Source organism: Camelina sativa, chromosome 13 (genome assembly GCF_030686135.1).
Source record: "Camelina sativa cultivar CO46 ecotype springtype chromosome 13, ASM3068613v1".
NCBI lineage: Eukaryota > Viridiplantae > Streptophyta > Magnoliopsida > Brassicales > Brassicaceae > Camelina > Camelina sativa.
The window spans coordinates 8,523,792-8,542,309 of NC_141892.1; the positions used below are offsets into that span (position 1 = coordinate 8,523,792).

Genomic DNA, 18,518 nt, shown 5'->3' on the forward strand with positions numbered 1-18,518 from the left:
ACGGTGATGGTGGGCCTCGTACCGCGCCGAACTCCGAAAACTGGCGCTAGAAGGAAGGATTTTCTCCTTTGCGTCTCTTTTCTCCCTTTTTTTTTTTATAAAGAGAACTGGTGCTAGAAGGTAGGGTTTTCTCTTTTGCGACTCTTTTCTCCCTTTTTTTTATCTTATTAATCTTTCAAATCTTCAAAGCATGTAATGGCGATTTGTGATCAAGAATTTGCTCACTCGTATTATCCGAATTATTCAATGGAAGTTTTCCATTTATACTTGAAAATAACGATTGTAGACGAAGTGTACTGGAATTTAATCCAAACGACTTTCAGCGTAATTTGGCGTACTGTCGATCGAAGTGTATTCGAAACAAAGACTTTATTAATATCTTAGCTGCATTCACTTAATCTTGAAAAAGACAAGAAATTGCCTACGTACCCCGAAACGGGGATCATGCCAACCGTAGTTCGTATTACAAAGGAAAGATGAATGGAGTTCGGATTCCCGAAAACTCCTAGTTAGGGTCGTGAAGATGACTTAGCAGTAATAACGCTTCAAGTGGGTTGCGTTCGAAGAGTTTTTGATCCGTTCTCTGGCCATGGTTACAAGTTCGTAGACGCCTGGGCGAACTGCCTTGGATACGTGGTATGGACCCTCCCACCGAGCGTCGAGTTTACCGGGATTGACTTCTTTGGTGTTCTCGAAAACTTCCCGTAGAACCAGATCGCCTTCGTTGAAACGCCGCTGACGAACAGTCTTGTTATAATACGGAGCCGCTGCATCTTGGTAGTGCTGTACTCGGACTAGGGCTTGATCGCGCAGCTCCTCGGCAAGATCGTTGTGGTCAACCAGCATCCTGATGTTAAGTTCGGGATTGCCGACTATCATGGTACGTCGGAGTGTCGGGACTCCTGCTTCGGCAGGGGCGAGTGCCTCGAGACCGTATGCAAGGGAGAAAGGGGATTGTCCCTTACACCGCCGCGGGGTTGTTCGATAGGACCACAATACGCCATCAAGGTGGTCTGCCCACGCCCCCTTTCTTCGACCAAGTCTCTTTTTTAGTCCGTCGACGATCGACTTATTAGTGGCCTCAGCTTGTCCATTTCCTTGCGGTTATCGGGGAGTCAAAGTGCTGAGGCGGATTTGCCACTTCGTCAGGAATCGTCTGGTGATCATCGAGGTGAATTGTGTGCCGTTATCGGTGACAATCTCATATGGAAGTCCGTGCCGACATATGATGTTCTTCCATATGAAATTGCTTACGTCCAAGGATTTGATCCTTGTGAAGGACTCTGTTTTGATCCATTTGGTGAAAAAATCGGTCAGCACGAGGACGTATTTCTTGGATTTTGACGCCGGCAGAGGACCTATAGCGTCCATGGCCCAACGCATGAAAGGGTATGGAGCTGTCACGGTGTTTAGCAGTTCGGGCGGGATGTGCCGCATTGGTCCGTGGCGCTGACAGGCTTCGCACTTTGCCGCGAAGGCTTCGCAGTCGGCCATCATGGTCGGCCAATAGTGTCCATCTTTTTTTATTTTGAGGGCGAGTGCGCGTCTGCCAGAATGGTTGCCACCTTCGCCTTCGTGCACCTCCATCATGATTCGCTCGGCCTCGTCCCGAGTGACGCAGGTAAGGAAAGCTCCGGACGCGCTTCGGCCGAATAATTCCCTGTCCAAGAGGATGTATCTGGCACTTCGAGCCTTTAGGCGTCGGGCTGCCCATCGGTCTGGTGGGACGACGTCGTCAGAGATATAGAGTTTGATCTCAATTTACCAGTCGTCCGGAGGCTTCGTGACGTCCGTCAGATCCTCAACTGGTTCGTTGACCTCCATCGGAACTGAGTCGTCGTTGATTACTGCTATCTGATCATCGGGGTCGATGCTGGGAGCGTCGATGCATTCGATCGGGATGGTGCGCCGTAAATCAGGGTCAGAGCTATTTGCCAGGACTGCGAGGACGTCGGCTGACGCGTTTTCGTTCCGTGGGACCTTCGTCAGAGAAAAAGATGTGAATTCCCCGGATAGTGCTCGGACCAACTGCCGGTACGCCCCCATTCGTTTATTTTTGGCGTCGAACTCTCCACTGAATTGGCTGACTACGAGCTGGGAGTCACAGAAGACTTGCAAATGTGTCACTCCGAGTCCTCGTGCTAACCGAAGCCCCGCAAGGACGGCCTTGTACTCCGTTTCGTTATTTGACGCCCTGAAGTTTAGTTTTAATACTTGCTCGAGAACTTCACCGGTGGGGGACCGGAGAATGAGTCCCACTCCGGATCCTTCATTCGTCGACGAACATTGTCCAATGCTCTTCCCTAGTATTGGGGTCGTCGAGGTCAGGAGATAGCTCGGTGATGAAGTCGGCCAGGACGTGCGACTTCAAGCTTGGACGGGAGCGGTATTCGATGTCATACTCACTTAGCTCCACTGCCCATTTCGCCATGCGTCCGGATTGGAGGGGGCTATGGAGGATAGTTCGGAGTGGTTGATCGGTTAACACGACGACGGAATGTGACTGGAAATAGGCTCGGAGCTTTCGTGCGGCGATGATCACTGCGAGTGCGAGCTTCTTCAGCGTGGGGTATCGTGACTCCGCATTGTTGAGTGCTTTACTCGTATAGAAGATAGGTTTTTGATCCCCGCGGTCGTGTCGAACCAACACGCCGCTGACAGCCGAACTGGAGACCGAGACGTAGAGGTACAGTATTTCGCCATCAAGTACTCCTTCAATTGCCGGAAGGCGGCCTCGCATTCCTCGTCCCAGTGAAAATCCTTATTTCCGCGGAGGAGTTGGTAGAAAAGGAGGCATTTATCTGTCGATCGAGCGATGAGGCGATTTAAGGGTGCAATGCGGCCGGTCAGGCGTTGCACTTCTCGCTTGTTGGTCGGCGACGACAGTCCCAATATGGCTTCGATTTGTTTAGGGTTTGCTTCTATCCCCCGCTCAGTGACGATATACCCTAAGAATTCGCCTAAAGTGACTCCAAATGTACACTTCGTTAGATTCAGTTTCATCTGGAAATGATCTAAGATATCGAAACACTCAGCGAGATGCTCGATGTGCTGCTCTGCGATCAAAGATTTAACCACCATATCGTCGATGTAGACTTCCATGGTTCTTCCAAGCAAACTAGCGAACATCATGTTTACCAGTCGTTGGTAGGTTGCTCCAGCGTTCTTTAGCCCGAACGGCATGACCTTATAACAATAGGTCCCCCTATCCGTAATGAATGCCGTTTTTTCGCGGTCAGTTGAACTCATGGCGATCTGGTTGTAACCTGAGAAGGCATCCATGAATGAGAGAAGTTGGTTTCCAGCCGTGGCTTCGACGAGACGGTCTATGTGTGGCAAAGGAAAGCTATCCTTGGGGCAAGCTTTGTTGAGATCGGTGAATCCACGCATACCCTCCATTTACCGTTCTTATTTTTGACCACGACTAGATTGGCCAGCTAGTCAGGGTACTGGACCTCCATTATCTGGTCAGCTTTGAGCAGCCGCTCGACCTCGTCCTGAACTCCTTTGGCCCGATCTGGATCCAGGCGTCGTCGTTTCTGCCTTACTGGTCTGAATGTGGGATCGACGTTGAGCTTGTGGTAGATAACATCGGGGTCTATCCCGATCATGTCCTTCGTTGACCAGGCGAATATGGAAGACCGAGATTGCAGAAAAGCGATCAGCTTTGACTTTATGTGCTCCTCCAGTTCGGCACCGATGCCAACAGTTCGTGAGGGGTCGGAGGGATCGATGTTCACCTTTAAGATTCGACACTCCGGAGACTTGAGGCGATCTCTCTCCGGCTTATGGGGACCGGTAAGATGGTCCCCGCTCTGTAGTTGCTACGCGTCTTCAGTCTTCCTCTGCTTCTTCTCGATAACAGAGCAAGTTCGGGTTACCCTTTGGTCACCATAAAGTGTGCAGATTCCCGTGGTGGTTGGAAACTTGAGGCAGAGGTGATAGGTCGATGGTACGGCCTGCATCGCGTATATCCACGGTACCCCCAAAATGGCGTTGTAGACTGGAGGCGCATCGATGACTGCAAACTTGGTCTTCCGGGACAATCCGCCGGCTCGCACATGCAGCTTTACGTCACCCATCGAAAGTTTGGCGACCCCATCATAGCCCATCAATGTCCGAGATTCGGGTTTCAGTTTTTCCGGCGTGACACCCATTTTTTCTAGCGTTTGCCAGCATATTACATTGACGGTATTTCCCGTGTCGACCACAACTCGTTCGACGTCGAAATCGCCCATGGAGACTTCGATGACTAAAGGGTCCGAATGGGGGTGTTGGATTCCCTTGGCGTCTTCCGAAGTAAACGATATGGGGTCCGAGGAGAGTGGAGGTTCGCTTGGGGCTGCCTAAAGGCTGCAAACTTGACGCGCCCTCTTCTTTAGTGCGCGGACGGAGTCGGCGCAGTCCTCTGGTGGGCCAAGTATCATGGTTATTCGTCCTCGGACAGGATAATTGGCCCGCTCGGGATTTTGCCCTCTCTGTCGCTTGGGTGGGCTAGGCAACTCGTCCGCCTGGAGCATCTCCTCTTGATGTTTCGCCAGTACTTGGTTAGCCGGCTGTTGAACTTTGTTGGCCGGACCATTGTAGCCTCGTCCTCCTCCGGCGCCACGGCCACAGTTAGATCGTCCACCACGCCATCCCCATCGGCGACTACTGCCTCCACGAATGCTTTCCGGCTGAAAGGTGGCTTCGACTTCGCCGGAAAGATACTTTCCGTACAGGAAGTTCTTCAGATGGACGCATTCGTGTGTAGAGTGGGTGGCGATCATGTGGAAATCGCAGTATAGCTCCTTTGGGTTGGATGGCTGTTTGTTGTGGTCCTCCACTTTGGAGACCGGGTGAACGACACCCTTTTTCGGTCTTGAGGGTCGTGATGCTTGCGAGGTTCGTGGTGCTCGTCCCGACTTTTAGCCTTAGGGGGGTGCGACGATTGCCCGATTGTCTTTGCGGCTAACTGGGCGTCTTCATCTTCGTGAAGCGCGAATCTGGAGGCTCGATGTAGTGCGTCGTCGAGGTCCTTGGGCTCCCGTATGTTAAGGTCCTTTCGTAATGGCGACCCGGGAATCAACCCCTTTCTGAAGGCTGCCATTGCGGCATCCTCTGGGACGGTGACGCGCGTTAGCTTTTCCTTGAATCTGCTCAAGAAACTGCCGATGGATTCGCCAGGTTCTTGGGTCATCTCCCAAAGGTCAGAGCTCGTCACGCCTCGTTCGATGAGAATTCGATAATGCTTAAGAAAAGCCGTAGACAACTGGTCGAAGTTAGCGATTGAACTCGGTTCGAGCCTTGTGAACCACACCAAGGCAGGGCCGGAGAGGCTATCGACGAATAGCTGACAACAACCAACATCCCTCTGTTCTTCAGTGAATCGTGCCTTTGTCATGGTTGCCATGAAGGACGTCATAAATTGGACGGGGTCTTTGTCGCCCAGGTAGGTTGGGAGTTTCAGCTTGACGTTTGGGATGGCGACCCGCAAGATCCGTTGAGTAAAACGGGATTGCCGGGTCACTTCGACAATCCGTTCGATTTCTGGAGCCGTGCTAATGGCCCGATGAAGAAGCGTGTTCATACCGCTGATCTGCGTCTTGATTTCTTCAATTTCGAGGCAAGACCCCGCGTTCGTGAAGAGGGCGACCAGGGCGGCCGAATTCTCGTGCATACGTGAATTTGGGTTTGTTGGTCGAACACTCGATGTCTTCTGAGGGGGAGGATTCCTCCGCTCGTATTGGACGTCCGAGAAGTTGAGATGACGAGCGAGACCGTCAGTGCCGAGTATGGGCGACTGTCCAACAGAGATTTGTGATGGGGTTGTCTGAGTTATGACGGCGTCGACCCTGCGGTTAGTTTCGGAGATCATCTGGTAGATCTCTTTCGTCATGGTGCCGAACAGGATCTTGAAATCTTCCATGGAGACGACTTGCGGATTTTGGACCGTTGTCGTGGTGTGAGCAGGGAGGTTCCCGTTTTGTGCGCGGAGCTGCTGCTCCGTGGCGCGTGCATCTTCCTCGCCTGGTTGTTCGTCGGAGAGCTCTGTGTCGCGGTTGGTTGTCACTTCGCGAGTTCGCCCTGCTTCCTGGCTGGTCTCCCCTTCAGATCTGGCCTCAAGTGGGAGTTCGGAGGAGACATCAGTCAGGTTCCTTGATTCGGTGACGGGGCGGCGAACATACACGGCGGTAGCCGGCCTGATTGATACATCGCTCTGTGTTGCAACGTTGTCGTGAGCAGGTGCGATGCCCGTGACATCGGGTGTGTTGGAGGTGGTACGGTTCGCGCCGGTGACTTCGGTGATGAGTGAAGACATTATCGTGGACTTTTCAGAGAACTTTTCGGACAAGATTGTCTTTCTTAGAGAGTAACTTTTAGAGACTATTTGCGGTCCCCACAGACGGCGCCAATTGTAGAAACTGGATTTCCACAATGAATTTGTTTATGGGGGAGAACAAATTCGGTAAAGTAAACCCTCTAGAAAATCAATCAAAGCTTTGATTGTTAGAAAAAAAGGAATTGATCTTTTAAGAACTAGTGTTTCTATCGCTAAGAACAAGAAGAGAACTCAATAATTGTATTCAATGATGGATGGCTTACAATGGAGAAGTCTTTCCCCCTTTATACATATTCATAAATCGCACAATATATTAACTTTCCTTATCAGACGAACTGAAATAAGGAAAGTTACTCTATCTCTTAGATCGGCCGCCGGGCGAAGTGGAAGTCGGTTCTTCATCCTCGAGGCTGGGCTTCTTCTATCCGAAGTGGGCTTAAATGACCTAACTGAGTACTTAACCGGATTTCCAGTTAAATAACCAAATTGTTTTTCTGGTTTAGTTCGGTATGTCGGAGGTGCTAAATCCCGCACCAACAATCACATGCTGGGACCAAATATTCAACGAGTGATATGTGACAACTATATGATACATAATCGTACCAATATTTCATAAGATAATTTTACAATATTGTAGAATTTAGTTTACCTAAAAAACTGAGGAACGTGCAACAGAGGTTTTTCAAAATGTACTGCAGCTTTTTTTTCTGCTTGTAAAACGATATTTGTCCCTTAGCCAACTTAGATATCCTCTCGATTTCGTCTTCTATATAGTCGTTCTCTTTTCTTATCTCCTGGAAACCTTTTTGCTCTCTTTTCACTGTAGTAACTGTCTTTGTTTCTTTTATCTTTTACTCTTCTAACATATCTAATCTACTAACCAAATGTTTGTTTTGCTATTTAATTACGTTTTCATATATTCCTGATTTTAAAGCAAAACATATAGCTTGAATACGTGATGATCTTTGGTCTTTCAGAAATCTAATGATAAAAAATATAAAAATTTGATGGATGAAAAACATAAAAATGTTATATATATATATATATATATGTATACCACGTTATAAGAATCTATTAGATTATGACAATATAAAGATGGTGTAAGCTAGCCCCAAATAAAAACCAAAGAACGAAACATTTATTTCTGATAATTAACGTTGATCAAGTTCAAGTCAAGCGAAGTTATCCTCTAGCTTTGCTATACGTTTGGCTAACTATAGCCTTAGGAGCTAGAGAGAGTCTAACTAAACCAGAAGTTTTGACTTCTAGGATTGAGTTTGAAGACAAGCACCTAACAAGCTCGTCGTCGTCACTCGTCACGAGTATGATATGTTGTAGTTTTCGTGCATCGTAATGGCATTATTGTAGTTTCGTTACGAGTATGATATGTTGGTTATAGGTCGATTTAACTATCTATATATTTTGGGGGTGAAATCAGATATTATTTTTCGGTGAGATTTGATAACATGCTATATTGTATGTAAAAATGTAAAATTTTCAAATATGTTTGAAAGAGTTAACAAATATGTCGATTCTACAAAAGAAGATATATATTGAGATTTTTTTCTTCTTTTTTATTAAGGAAGCTGGAAGAGGATATATAACAAATATTTACTTTGCTTCATTGTTATTTTTGCCATTCACCAAATTGAAACAAGAAAGAAAAAAAACAGTTGATTTGATGTCTAATCATAGATTAATACTAGTGAATTACGTTTTAGAATCGTTTTCTTAAACGAAGGCAAGATGAAAACCAATCATGAATAGTTACGTTTTCGAATCGTTTTCTTAAAGAAGCAACATGTTCTTTGTCTCTATCTCTCTCTCATATGTTTCTCTATATATGTTGGTACAACAAATACAAAATAATTGAGCTGTACGATTTTCAATTTTTAGTTATAATAGAATTACTATTATGATCCATTTATACAAATGTAATAATATCAATTATGTGTAATGTGGTACCAAAAACCAACTACACAGCTGGCATAGTTTTGTCTTCAACATGAATGATAGCTGAACTTTTTTAGTCGTCTTCATGTTTTTTTATAAGAACACTCACTTATTACCTTTCTTCTAATCTCGTCCGTTAAACACACATTTCATCTTTTTACCTAGTGAAGTAATTGTGATCTTTTTGGCGTACATGTATAACTAACAATTCTTGTGTTGGCACCATGTGATTTCCAGATCATCCAAGTGTACAACAAATTCTGAAGTGAGCAAAGAATTTCAGGAACTTAATGATTTGCACAATTTCAAGTTTTGCAAAACGCAAATATCAAATTGTGACCAAACTACTTTACCAAATCCGCTTTACCCATCCGGATTTATAACTAGATTCGCTATATAGAGTTTTAGTACTAAAAAACTTCACACTTAAAAACCCATTCTTACATGACAAAAACAAACCAAATAGTCATATACTAAAATAACAAAAGGGAGAAAATGCTTTTAATGGGTTGTGATAATTAATTTTCTACCACTGTGTGACTGTGATATGGGCGTTTTGTTGTAACTAACAAAAAAAAGGAGTATCCAAAACAATTTAGAAAATATTTTTAGTTTTTTTTTTGTAGAGGTTCTTGTATTTGCTACTTTATATCGTTCTTAACTATATTACGTACAACCAACTTCTCTTTCCATGACTAAAATTTTTATACCATTTTGTGTTACCAATTATGCTAATAAAAATTATTACTATATAATTTTCAAGTGACATAGAAAAGAAGATTTATGGGATTTGTGCCTTTGGTGTTTTTAGGGAGCATTCATATAATAGGTAATGTAATTTTTGATGACTTTTCTTTTATAAATGAGCTTGAATAGTTTTAAAATTTTCTGTGAGGCCTCTGAAGTGTTCTTTTTTTTTTGGGCCCGTTGGGCCATTTGAGTTTTGGGTTCATTTTCCAATTAAATTATCAACACTTAAACAAGTGTTTAAACAGATTTTATGTGGACTATAGAATCAGAATGGATGACTACAATTACAAGTTATAGCTGTTGCTCTCTAATGCGAAGGATTGAAGCATGTTAGTGGGTTAGATTGCACTTTTGTCACTAAACTACTCCTTTCTTTTCCTTGGCGAGAAGAATCGTGTCCACCGTAGCTTCCGATATTATACCCCCAGCCGCCGTGCTTTCTCATTTCAAAATAAGTGGGGGCAGTAGTGTTGCTCACATACATAGTCACATCACATCTATTGCCATCTCTCATTTCGAATTTCGTTTATGTTTTTCTAGGTCACTAAAAAAAAATAAAGATTTTTGGTTCCCTCCAAACTGGTAACACAGTTAAAATTACGTGGTGTAAACGACCGTTTGGTGTTACCAATCTAAACTTATACTTTTTAAAAATTGATGTTAACTTGATTTCCATGTACGTACCACCGATTATTCTAAAGAAGAAATCAACCACCAAAGTTCAATGCAAATTACAATCAAGAAAAAAACAAATGGTACTCTTTTTTAGTCATTAAAAATTAAAGATTTCACGGCCGACAAGTGATTTTTTTATTAAGGGTCAAATAATTTCGAAGCCTTTCCTTTTGTTTTTGTATTCTCTCTCTCTCTCTCTCTCTCTCACTTCCCAAATTTATTTGAATTTGATTTTTTTGTTTTGTTTTGTTTTCTTTGATATCTCCACCCAACGTAAGTAATTTTCCTCTAAACACGCCTCTCCTCTCCGTACGGCGTCTCCTCCGGTGAATCGGATTTAATCATCGCCGACATCTACGGACCACCCAATTTTAAGACTCCTTTTTCATTCATTTTCATTGGAGGGATCCTTCGATTCATTTCATTTTCTTCCCCCCCAAATTCTTTCTCCTCGGAAGATAATTTGAACTTTTTTGATCTCTCTCTCTCTCTCTCTCTCTCTCTCTCTCTCTTATTCTCAGATTCAAAGGTATTATCATCGTTTCGATCCGATCTAACTCTTATATATTAGTTGTCGGATTTAAATCGTGGCAGAAAGAAAAATATGAATTGAGATATTTTTTTCCTTAATCACTACTATTTGAGGAATTAAAATGGTTTTAGTTGCTTTCAGATTTTATGATTAGGGTTTGTGGGATTGAGATCGGGACCAGAACATTTCCGCTTCTGCAATATTGCCTCATTTTCTTAATCTGTGATTTGATTGTAGTGAAATTAGTCGATTTCAAGTAATGGGCGTGGGGTTTGGTTTTTGTTTTTTACCAGTTTTAGTTATAATTATAATGGAACAGTGTTTTTAGTAGTAGTAGTAGTAGTTGTTGGAGAGATATGTTAATTTTGCTAATTGTGTGTATAATAATAATTTGCTCAACAACCTTCACTCTTAATAAATTACATGAAAACACTTTTTTTGGGGTCTTCATCCATGTTTCTCTCATAGGGTAAGATCTGAGGTTGTTGCCTCTTGTGATTGGATCTGTGTTTAGTTTTTTTTTTTTTTTTGTCATTAATGGTAATGCTGAAAGGATTAGGGTTTTTGTTTTTGTTTTGTCTCTGTGCTAAATACCAATAATCTTATATGATTAGGCAAGGGATGTACTCCTAAATGTGTTGATCTACCTACTAATTGTTCTGAAAGGATATCACACTGACTGAACCTCGAGCTAGCTGGAACATATATGCCTTGAATGATCTTAAGTATGAACGAAAGTTTCTCTGGAACGCCAAGAAGCATCACCCTCCATAGAAATAGGTAGATATATCTCCTAGTTGATTGCTGCTCACATGTGCCTCTAGCTACTAAGCAGTTCTAATAAGACAGCCATTTTGTTGGGGTGATGTGATCTTATCTGTTTAGGAGAATCCAAGGCTCCCCCCCCCCCCCTCTCTAGTTTTTATCATTTTCTTTTTAGTGATGTAATATTCAGTGTGGCAGAATGAAATCTTACAGGTAATTTATTGGAATTTGTATAGGATGAAAAGAGGAGCCCTTAGACGAAGGGCTAGGGATATTTCGGTTATGCTTGTTGTGCTTGTTTGTGCAACCGTTGTAATATGGACATGGGATAGAACTCCTACCTCGGCCTATCTTCCACCTGAAAGTCACTATTTAAAGCTGCAAACAGGTTTTTACTATGACACTAAAGCTCTCTTTCTGGCAATATTTTGTTAGGCCGTTTGAATGCTAGAACATTAATATTGAGACTTTGTCTAATGTTTAATGTAGTGCTCCTTGACAGCGAAATGTGTTACTTATAGTTCCCCATGTTTATGTTTCGTAGGTCTTGAATTTTTTGTTCTGTTTAGGTCTAGAATATTACTTATAGTATCATTATTCTTCTTTCCACTTGTTGTTTCTCCTGTTTCTGTTTCAGAAATTACTGTAGATGTTCTTGGAACCAATAGTACGGTTATTTTTCTTTTTCATTTGCAGAAGAAAAGGCTGAGAGAATACCTACTACGCTGAATACTGAAAGTAAAGATAGCTACTCATCAGCTACTCCATTTGTAAACAAAGGTATATGTTCAAAGCATTAACATAAGCTCTCTCATGCATCTTGTAATCTCCTCAACTGTTTTTTTGAAGGGGTTTGCTCCCTGTCTGCTGTATTCTGCATTTTTGGGAAACTAAGCTTGGCATAAAAAAATTTCCTGTTCCCGACTTTTCTATGACAGAGGACAGCAAAGAGGATTCGACTGATAATAAAGATACAGAAGAAGAAGAGAAACAAGTAGAAGAAGATACTGTAAGTAATACGAACCAAGGGGAGACACCAATTATTGAAGAGAAAAAAGTAGAACAAGTGAAACGTGAAGTTATTGCAAGTGAACCAAAATATCAGAAGACACCAACTAGTGAAGAACAGGTGAAGCGTGAGGTTGCTGTTGGTGGCGAAGCTTCGAAGACAACACATATTAAAGAGACTGTTTCAGATCCAGAGAGTAATATTCTTGCAACAGATGAAGAGAGGACTGATGGTAGTACTTCAACAGCTCACATCGCCAAGCAAGGTAGAAAATCATATTTTATAGATCCAAGTATTATGATGCGTTAAAGCCTTCTTACGAGTGTTCTTTAACTGGACATGACTAATCTATTTGAATCTCGGTGAAACTATTAGTCTTGAATCTCTACACCGTATTGATGTTGTCTCAGAATGATTTCCTCTTACGTGAAGTAACAGGTTGTTTTATATTATCTTTCCCTACCAGCTTGTAATTACGCTAAAGGGAAATGGGTTGTGGACAATCACCGTCCTTTGTATTCGGGATCTCAATGCAAACAGTGGCTTGCTTCTATGTGGGCATGTAGGTTGATGCAACGTACAGACTTTGCCTTTGAAAGGTTAAGGTGGCAACCTAAAGATTGCTCTATGGAAGAATTTGAGGGTTCCAGATTCTTGAGAAGGTAAAAGAAATTGTATATTTCATTTCTACGTTTGTTAAATCCAATGTATCCATAGATGTTGCCAAGTGTTTGCATCAATTTCGTAGTAACAGTAAATAAATCCTCAGGATGAAGAACAAAACCCTAGCCTTTGTTGGAGACTCATTGGGAAGACAACAGTTTCAGTCCATGATGTGTATGATCACGGGAGGCAAAGAGAGGCGCGATGTCCTTGACGTAGGACCAGAATTTGGGTTCATAACTCCCGAAGGTGGAGCTCGTCCTGGTGGCTGGGCTTACAGATTCCCAGAAACAAACACAACGGTCCTATACCACTGGTCATCTACACTCTGCGACATAGAACCAATCAATATCACTGACCCTGCAACTGAACACGCTATGCATCTCGATCGCCCACCAGCGTTCTTACGCCAGTACCTTCATAAGATCGACGTGTTGGTAATGAACACAGGTCACCATTGGAACCGAGGGAAGCTCAACGGTAACAGATGGGTGATGCATGTTAATGGCGTTCCAAACACTAACAAGAAGCTAGCTGCTCTTGGGAATGCCAAGAACTTCACAATCCACAGTACTGTTAGCTGGGTTAACTCGCAGCTACCTCTCCATCCTGGTCTTAAGGCATTCTACAGAAGCCTTTCGCCCAGACATTTTGTGGGCGGGGAATGGAACACCGGAGGAAGTTGCAATAATACAACCCCAATGTCTATCGGAAAAGAAGTTTTGCAAGAGGAGTCGAGCGATTACAGCGCGGGTCGTTCAGTTAAAGGTACAGGGGTTAAGCTTTTGGACATAACAGCCTTATCTAATATTAGAGACGAAGGTCACATATCACGGTTCAGTATCTCGGCTTCACGGGGAGTTCAGGATTGCCTCCATTGGTGCTTGCCCGGTGTTCCTGATACCTGGAATGAAATCCTTTTTGCGATGATCTAAGTTTTCAAGTTACAGCTGTTGCATCAATCAGCAGAAATGTTCAGAGAAAGGGCTTGAGCCAAACCAAAGCTTAGCCTTTTGATAGCTTTCTACAACACACATTGTAGTTTTAGCGGCTTGAGGTGTAAGTTAGTATATTTTTTTATTATGGTACAAAAGCAAAGCTCTGGCTATTATAGACCTTTGTCGTATGCGTTTGCAAAACGCTAACCATACCGGGAATTTTGTTCCGACCATATTTGCGGAACAGATCCTAACTCCTTAACATTGTCTTGAAGTCAATTAAAAGAAATTTTAGAGTTAGTTTTGAATTCTTTATGTAATATCTGAAAGTTTGAGTTTCAATTCTGCTTAAACGCTTTTAAGCATGATTTTGATGGAGGTACGAACCGATTGGTACCTATTCTGATCCGTCCGAATTTTAAGAAACCAAATATAGTAATTGCAATTGGGAATGTCATTTTCTATAACAATGATGAGACATGCAAATAGATGGAAACTTATTAAGATTAGAAAATCAGATCCTTATTAAAAATTATCTATGCTCTCAGAAACAAACCAATAGGTTTGCAACTATAACGAAAAACAAGCTATTTTTGGCTTTAAAAAAAAGTCTAAACTTTGACAACTAATTCAATCAAAAAAAAACAAAAAGAAATGCCACCCTTACTTTCACAACCCTCACAAACAACCAATGTCCAAACTTTGGAACAACAAACACAATCTAAACAAAACTGCACCTCCCAACAAATCATAATACATCCATTATCAAAAAAAAAACATCGTCCTTAATTGTTTTAAGACATAACATTATACCAACAAGAAAAAGAAGAACAGCATCTATTCTCCTAATCCATGGCTGCTGTTCTGAATCACAGCTTTATCCTCGTCCTCCTCCTCTTCTGTTGTTTCTCAATCATCCCTTCTTTGCAGCACGTGAGCGAGTCGGAACCGCTTGTGCGGTTCAAGAACTCGGTGAAAATAACCAAAGGGGACCTAAATTCATGGAGAGCAGGAACAGATCCTTGCAGTGGGAAATGGTTCGGGATCTATTGCCAAAAGGGTCTAACAGTGTCAGGCATTCACGTCACACGGCTTGGTCTCTCGGGTAGCATCACCGTAGATGATTTAAAGGATCTCCCAAATCTAAAGACAATCAGGCTTGACAACAACCTCCTCTCGGGTCCTCTCCCGCATTTCTTCAAACTCCGGGGCCTAAAGTCTCTCATGCTCTCTAACAATAGCTTCTCCGGAGAGATCCCTGACGATTTCTTCAAGGACATGACAAAGCTCAAGCGGCTATTTCTTGATCATAACAAATTCGAGGGAAATATCCCTTCCTCCCTTACGCAGCTCCCTCAGCTCGAGGAGCTTCACCTTCAAGAAAATAACTTTACCGGGGAGATACCTGTAGAGATTGGCAACATTAAGAGCCTCAAAACCCTCGACCTCTCAGTCAACAATCTCGAAGGACCCGTCCCGGAAAGCATTACGAATAAGAAAAATCTTGCTGTCAATGTATCAGGGAACGAGGGCTTGTGCGGGGAGTTAGTTGACCTTTCATGTGATTATATTCCCCTAGATGAGGGGCAGGGGCGGGATGACGGAGGCCAGACGCCTCCAACAGCCACAGTATCTCCCAACTCGAACAATGCCACGGTACACGCGATCATGGTTGCCTTCACGCTTCTTCTTATGTTCTTTATTATCGTAGGCGTTATAAGGAAGCGAAACAAGAAGAAGAACCCCGACTTTCGAATGCTCGACAAACAACGTCTGAGCGACAACGATATTGTGGAAGTCAGAGTACCCGAATCCGTATCCACCACAGCGAAAAGGTCTACGGAATCGAGCAGAAAGCGTGGTGGAAACGCGGATGGAAGCGGTTCCTCCAAGAAAGGCGTGTCTCAAGTTGGGAAAGGCGGTAACGGAGGAGGAGGAGGAGGCCTTGGCGGTGGGATGGGTGACATTATAATGGTAAATAGCGACAAGGGTTCTTTCGGTTTACCGGATTTAATGAAGGCTGCAGCTGAGGTGCTTGGCAATGGTAGTCTTGGATCAGCTTACAAGGCCGTCATGACCAATGGTTTATCCGTTGTGGTGAAGAGGATTAGGGATATGAATCAACTTGCACGTGAACCTTTCGATGTCGAGATGAGACGCTTTGGGAAACTCCGCCACCCTAACATTCTTACCCCTTTAGCCTATCATTACCGTCGCGAAGAGAAGCTTGTAGTCTCCGAATACATGCCTAAAAGCAGCTTGCTTTACGTTTTACATGGTAACCCCGCAATATGCTTTTTCTTTTTCTTTTTGATTCCAAGAAATCTCAAAAGCAGAGTTTCTTGCCATTTAACACAATTTAGTGATCAACATATATGAAACCTTCAACTACTAAGGCTAAATGAAACTTTCGGTATTTATTTTGTTCTCAACAGGTGACCGGGGGATATACCATTCGGAACTAACTTGGCCGACAAGGTTGAAGATTATTCAAGGAGTTGCGCATGGAATGAAGTTCTTGCACGAGGAGTTTGCGTCTTACGATCTCCCACACGGTAACCTCAAATCAAGCAACGTTCTCCTCAGCGAGACCTACGAGCCTTTGATCAGCGATTACGCATTCTTACCGCTCCTCCAGCCAACCAACGCATCACAAGCGTTGTTCGCTTTCAAGACACCCGAGTTTGCTCAGACCCAGCAGGTCTCTCATAAGTCGGACGTCTACTGCCTCGGAATTATAATTCTAGAGATCTTGACAGGGAAATTCCCTTCTCAGTACTTAAACAACGGTAAAGGCGGTACCGATATAGTTCAATGGGTACAATCTTCGGTCGCGGAGCAGAAGGAAGAAGAACTTATCGATCCGGAGATAGTAAACAATACTGATTCGGTGCGACAGATGGTGGAATTGTTGCGGGTTGGGGCTGCTTGTATCGCAAGTAATCCAGACGAGAGATTAGACATGAGGGAAGCTGTTAGAAGGATAGAACAAGTAAACACTTGATGAGATGTTTTGACCGCATGCAATCATGATCGGAGCGAACAATCAAACTCTAAAAGGAAGAAAGAAAACCTTCGGAATCTGTATATATATGTATATATATAGAATATACTAACCACGAAGCGAAGTGTTGATGAATTTGGGTTCGTAAATAGGATAAAAGGTTTTGTTTCTTCGGAGGGTTTCTATTTTCCTTTTTGTGGTTGCAGTGATCTATCTTTGGAAAGAAAAAAAGAAAAAAAATTATACGTTTTATGTTTCTTGTTCCATAAGAAAACCACAATGATTCATCAAAAAGTTAGAAATATTTTAAAATTTTTCTTTCTATATTTCCTCTTTTTTTATTTTTTTTTAAAATGTCAAACATGATAAGACTTTTTATTTTCTAGGAATATATGTTTTTTTTTTAATCTAATCATTACTATATGAGAAAAGTCCATTCATCTCATAATCATTGGTCTTGTGATTGTGGCCAATTATTTTTTCTTTTTAATATGTTTCCACATAACTGCTAGAAGGAGTCAAAATTTGTTACAAAGATCAAGATGAATGTGCAGACATATCAGCAAATAAGACATCTCATGAAAAAACTTGAGTATGCAAATGTTATTTGATTCAATTATTTTTCATGTATCTATAATTTGTTGAACAGTGACTGTATCATTTTGAATATTAATTGGTAATTCTTGGAAAGTTAAGTACAAAATGATCGACGTCGTCATTCACATACATAGGTAAATATCAATGGCACAGTGTACTCATTCACATACAGAGGCAATTATGTTAGCTAGCTAATATATAAACCGAAATAATTGAAATGATCAAGAATGACTTTTTTTTTTAAAGTTATTATTTTCATGAAAGAATTTCTGTCATAATATATAATAGCATAATAACCACAAAAACTAACGAATAATCTTCTTCTTTTTTTTATTAATGCAGAGCTTCCAATTGCTAGGGAGAAATTCACTTCACAGGTTCGAAGCTATGAAGTGAATATGTATACAAATATTTTTAAATGCCCTGATTTCTCAAATTTTGTGGTTTTTAATTATTGTGGTAATTAATCTAATTTATTTTTTAAGGTATGGAGGATTTTTTAAGGTATGGAGGACGAGGACCATATCATAATAACTCCGGTAATCACTTGTCAACCGTGTTGTAAATGCGGATGAGGCAATAATAAAGTGCAGAAAGTAAAAAATACAAGAACTTTGTTAACGAGGTTCAGTTTTTTCTACTTTCCGGGACCACGTCCAGATTTCGATTCCTCTAGAACAAGAAAGCAAATACAACCTATTCGCAAACGCGTAAATCAAGCAAAACCCTCTTAATTCACCGCTCTGTTCTATAACATGAAATCTTAAGGATAATTCTCTACCCTTAACTAGACTAACACCAAGCCTAGATTTAAACCAAGATAACCTAACCTTGGGCTAAACTCCCCCTGAGCCTAGACTTCAGATCTCCAACACTCTGGAGCAACCTTCACACAAACGCCACACCGACGAACAAATAAGCTTGAACAACACAAGCATCAAACTGCGAAACTAAGCCGCACACAATGAGAAAGCTCTCTAGGATTTTATTATTTATGTCTCAGCTCTCTTACTTCTCTAGGACGTGCCCAACACCTCCTTATATATCCACAAAGACTTCCTAATCACCATAAGAGAAGATTTCCAAATTCCATAAGAAAATGACTTTTTCCTTTTTGCTATTTTCCTTTTCCTTGTAAAACTCCAATTTAATCAACCCAATAAATAGTAGTTTTCCTCTTCAATTCATCCTCAAATCTTCCTTCAATATTGCCTTCTCAAACCTTCTATAAACTTCTCACGCACATAAAACAACAACAATCTTGTATCACGTCTTGAATCACACAGACACTAGTTCAGACAAACCAATAC

General features: G+C 42.2%; 4 protein-coding genes across 8 annotated transcripts; 2 read left to right on the plus strand and 2 right to left on the minus strand.

Moving 5' to 3' along the window:
* Positions 1-528: 528 nt before the first annotated feature.
* LOC147929314 (uncharacterized) lies at positions 529-879 on the minus strand. Its single transcript, XM_087480568.1, has one exon. It carries the CDS (start codon positions 877-879, stop codon positions 529-531), a length of 351 nt encoding a protein of 116 aa, XP_087336694.1.
* A 2,558-nt stretch (positions 880-3,437) lies between these two features.
* On the minus strand, positions 3,438-4,238 carry LOC147929315 (uncharacterized). Its single transcript, XM_087480569.1, has 2 exons — positions 3,882-4,238; positions 3,438-3,740 (listed from the first exon to the last, which is right to left on the minus strand). Exons 1-2 carry the CDS (start codon positions 4,236-4,238, stop codon positions 3,438-3,440), a joined length of 660 nt encoding a protein of 219 aa, XP_087336695.1.
* Positions 4,239-9,717: 5,479 nt separating this feature from the next.
* On the plus strand, positions 9,718-13,915 carry LOC104738069 (protein trichome birefringence-like 16). 5 transcript variants are annotated; one of them, XM_087482275.1, is made up of 7 exons: positions 9,718-10,229; positions 10,847-11,012; positions 11,234-11,385; positions 11,694-11,777; positions 11,936-12,271; positions 12,473-12,668; positions 12,776-13,915. In XM_087482275.1, the coding sequence occupies exons 2-7, from the start codon at positions 10,948-10,950 to the stop codon at positions 13,602-13,604; spliced, it is 1,662 nt and encodes a 553-aa protein (XP_087338401.1). In that variant the 5' UTR covers positions 9,718-10,229; positions 10,847-10,947; the 3' UTR covers positions 13,605-13,915. The 5 variants fall into 5 exon arrangements, with proteins under 5 accessions (XP_087338401.1, XP_087338402.1, XP_087338403.1 ...); XM_087482276.1 differs by having other exon boundaries at positions 9,754-10,229; positions 10,899-11,012; XM_087482277.1 differs by lacking the exon at positions 10,847-11,012 and having other exon boundaries at positions 9,818-10,229.
* Positions 13,916-14,098: 183 nt separating this feature from the next.
* LOC104736142 (pollen receptor-like kinase 6) lies at positions 14,099-17,018 on the plus strand. Its single transcript, XM_010456073.2, has 2 exons — positions 14,099-15,885; positions 16,043-17,018. The coding sequence occupies exons 1-2, from the start codon at positions 14,460-14,462 to the stop codon at positions 16,609-16,611; spliced, it is 1,995 nt and encodes a 664-aa protein (XP_010454375.2). The 5' UTR covers positions 14,099-14,459; the 3' UTR covers positions 16,612-17,018.
* Positions 17,019-18,518: the final 1,500 nt, after the last annotated feature.

Coding starts and splice junctions, on each gene's coding strand:
- LOC147929314 (XM_087480568.1), bottom strand. CDS start 879: ATGATAGTCGGCAATCCCGAACTTAACATCAGGATGCTGGTTGACCAC.
- LOC147929315 (XM_087480569.1), bottom strand. CDS start 4,238: ATGGGCGATTTCGACGTCGAACGAGTTGTGGTCGACACGGGAAATACC. Junction 3,741..3,881: donor CACTTTATGGTGACCAAAGG/GTAACCCGAACT, acceptor CGAATCTTAAAG/GTGAACATCGATCCCTCCGA.
- LOC104738069 (XM_087482275.1), top strand. CDS start 10,948: ATGATCTTAAGTATGAACGAAAGTTTCTCTGGAACGCCAAGAAGCATC. Junction 11,386..11,693: donor CTATTTAAAGCTGCAAACAG/GTTTTTACTATG, acceptor TTTCATTTGCAG/AAGAAAAGGCTGAGAGAATA. Junction 11,778..11,935: donor TACTCCATTTGTAAACAAAG/GTATATGTTCAA, acceptor TTTCTATGACAG/AGGACAGCAAAGAGGATTCG.
- LOC104736142 (XM_010456073.2), top strand. CDS start 14,460: ATGGCTGCTGTTCTGAATCACAGCTTTATCCTCGTCCTCCTCCTCTTC. Junction 15,886..16,042: donor CTTGCTTTACGTTTTACATG/GTAACCCCGCAA, acceptor TGTTCTCAACAG/GTGACCGGGGGATATACCAT.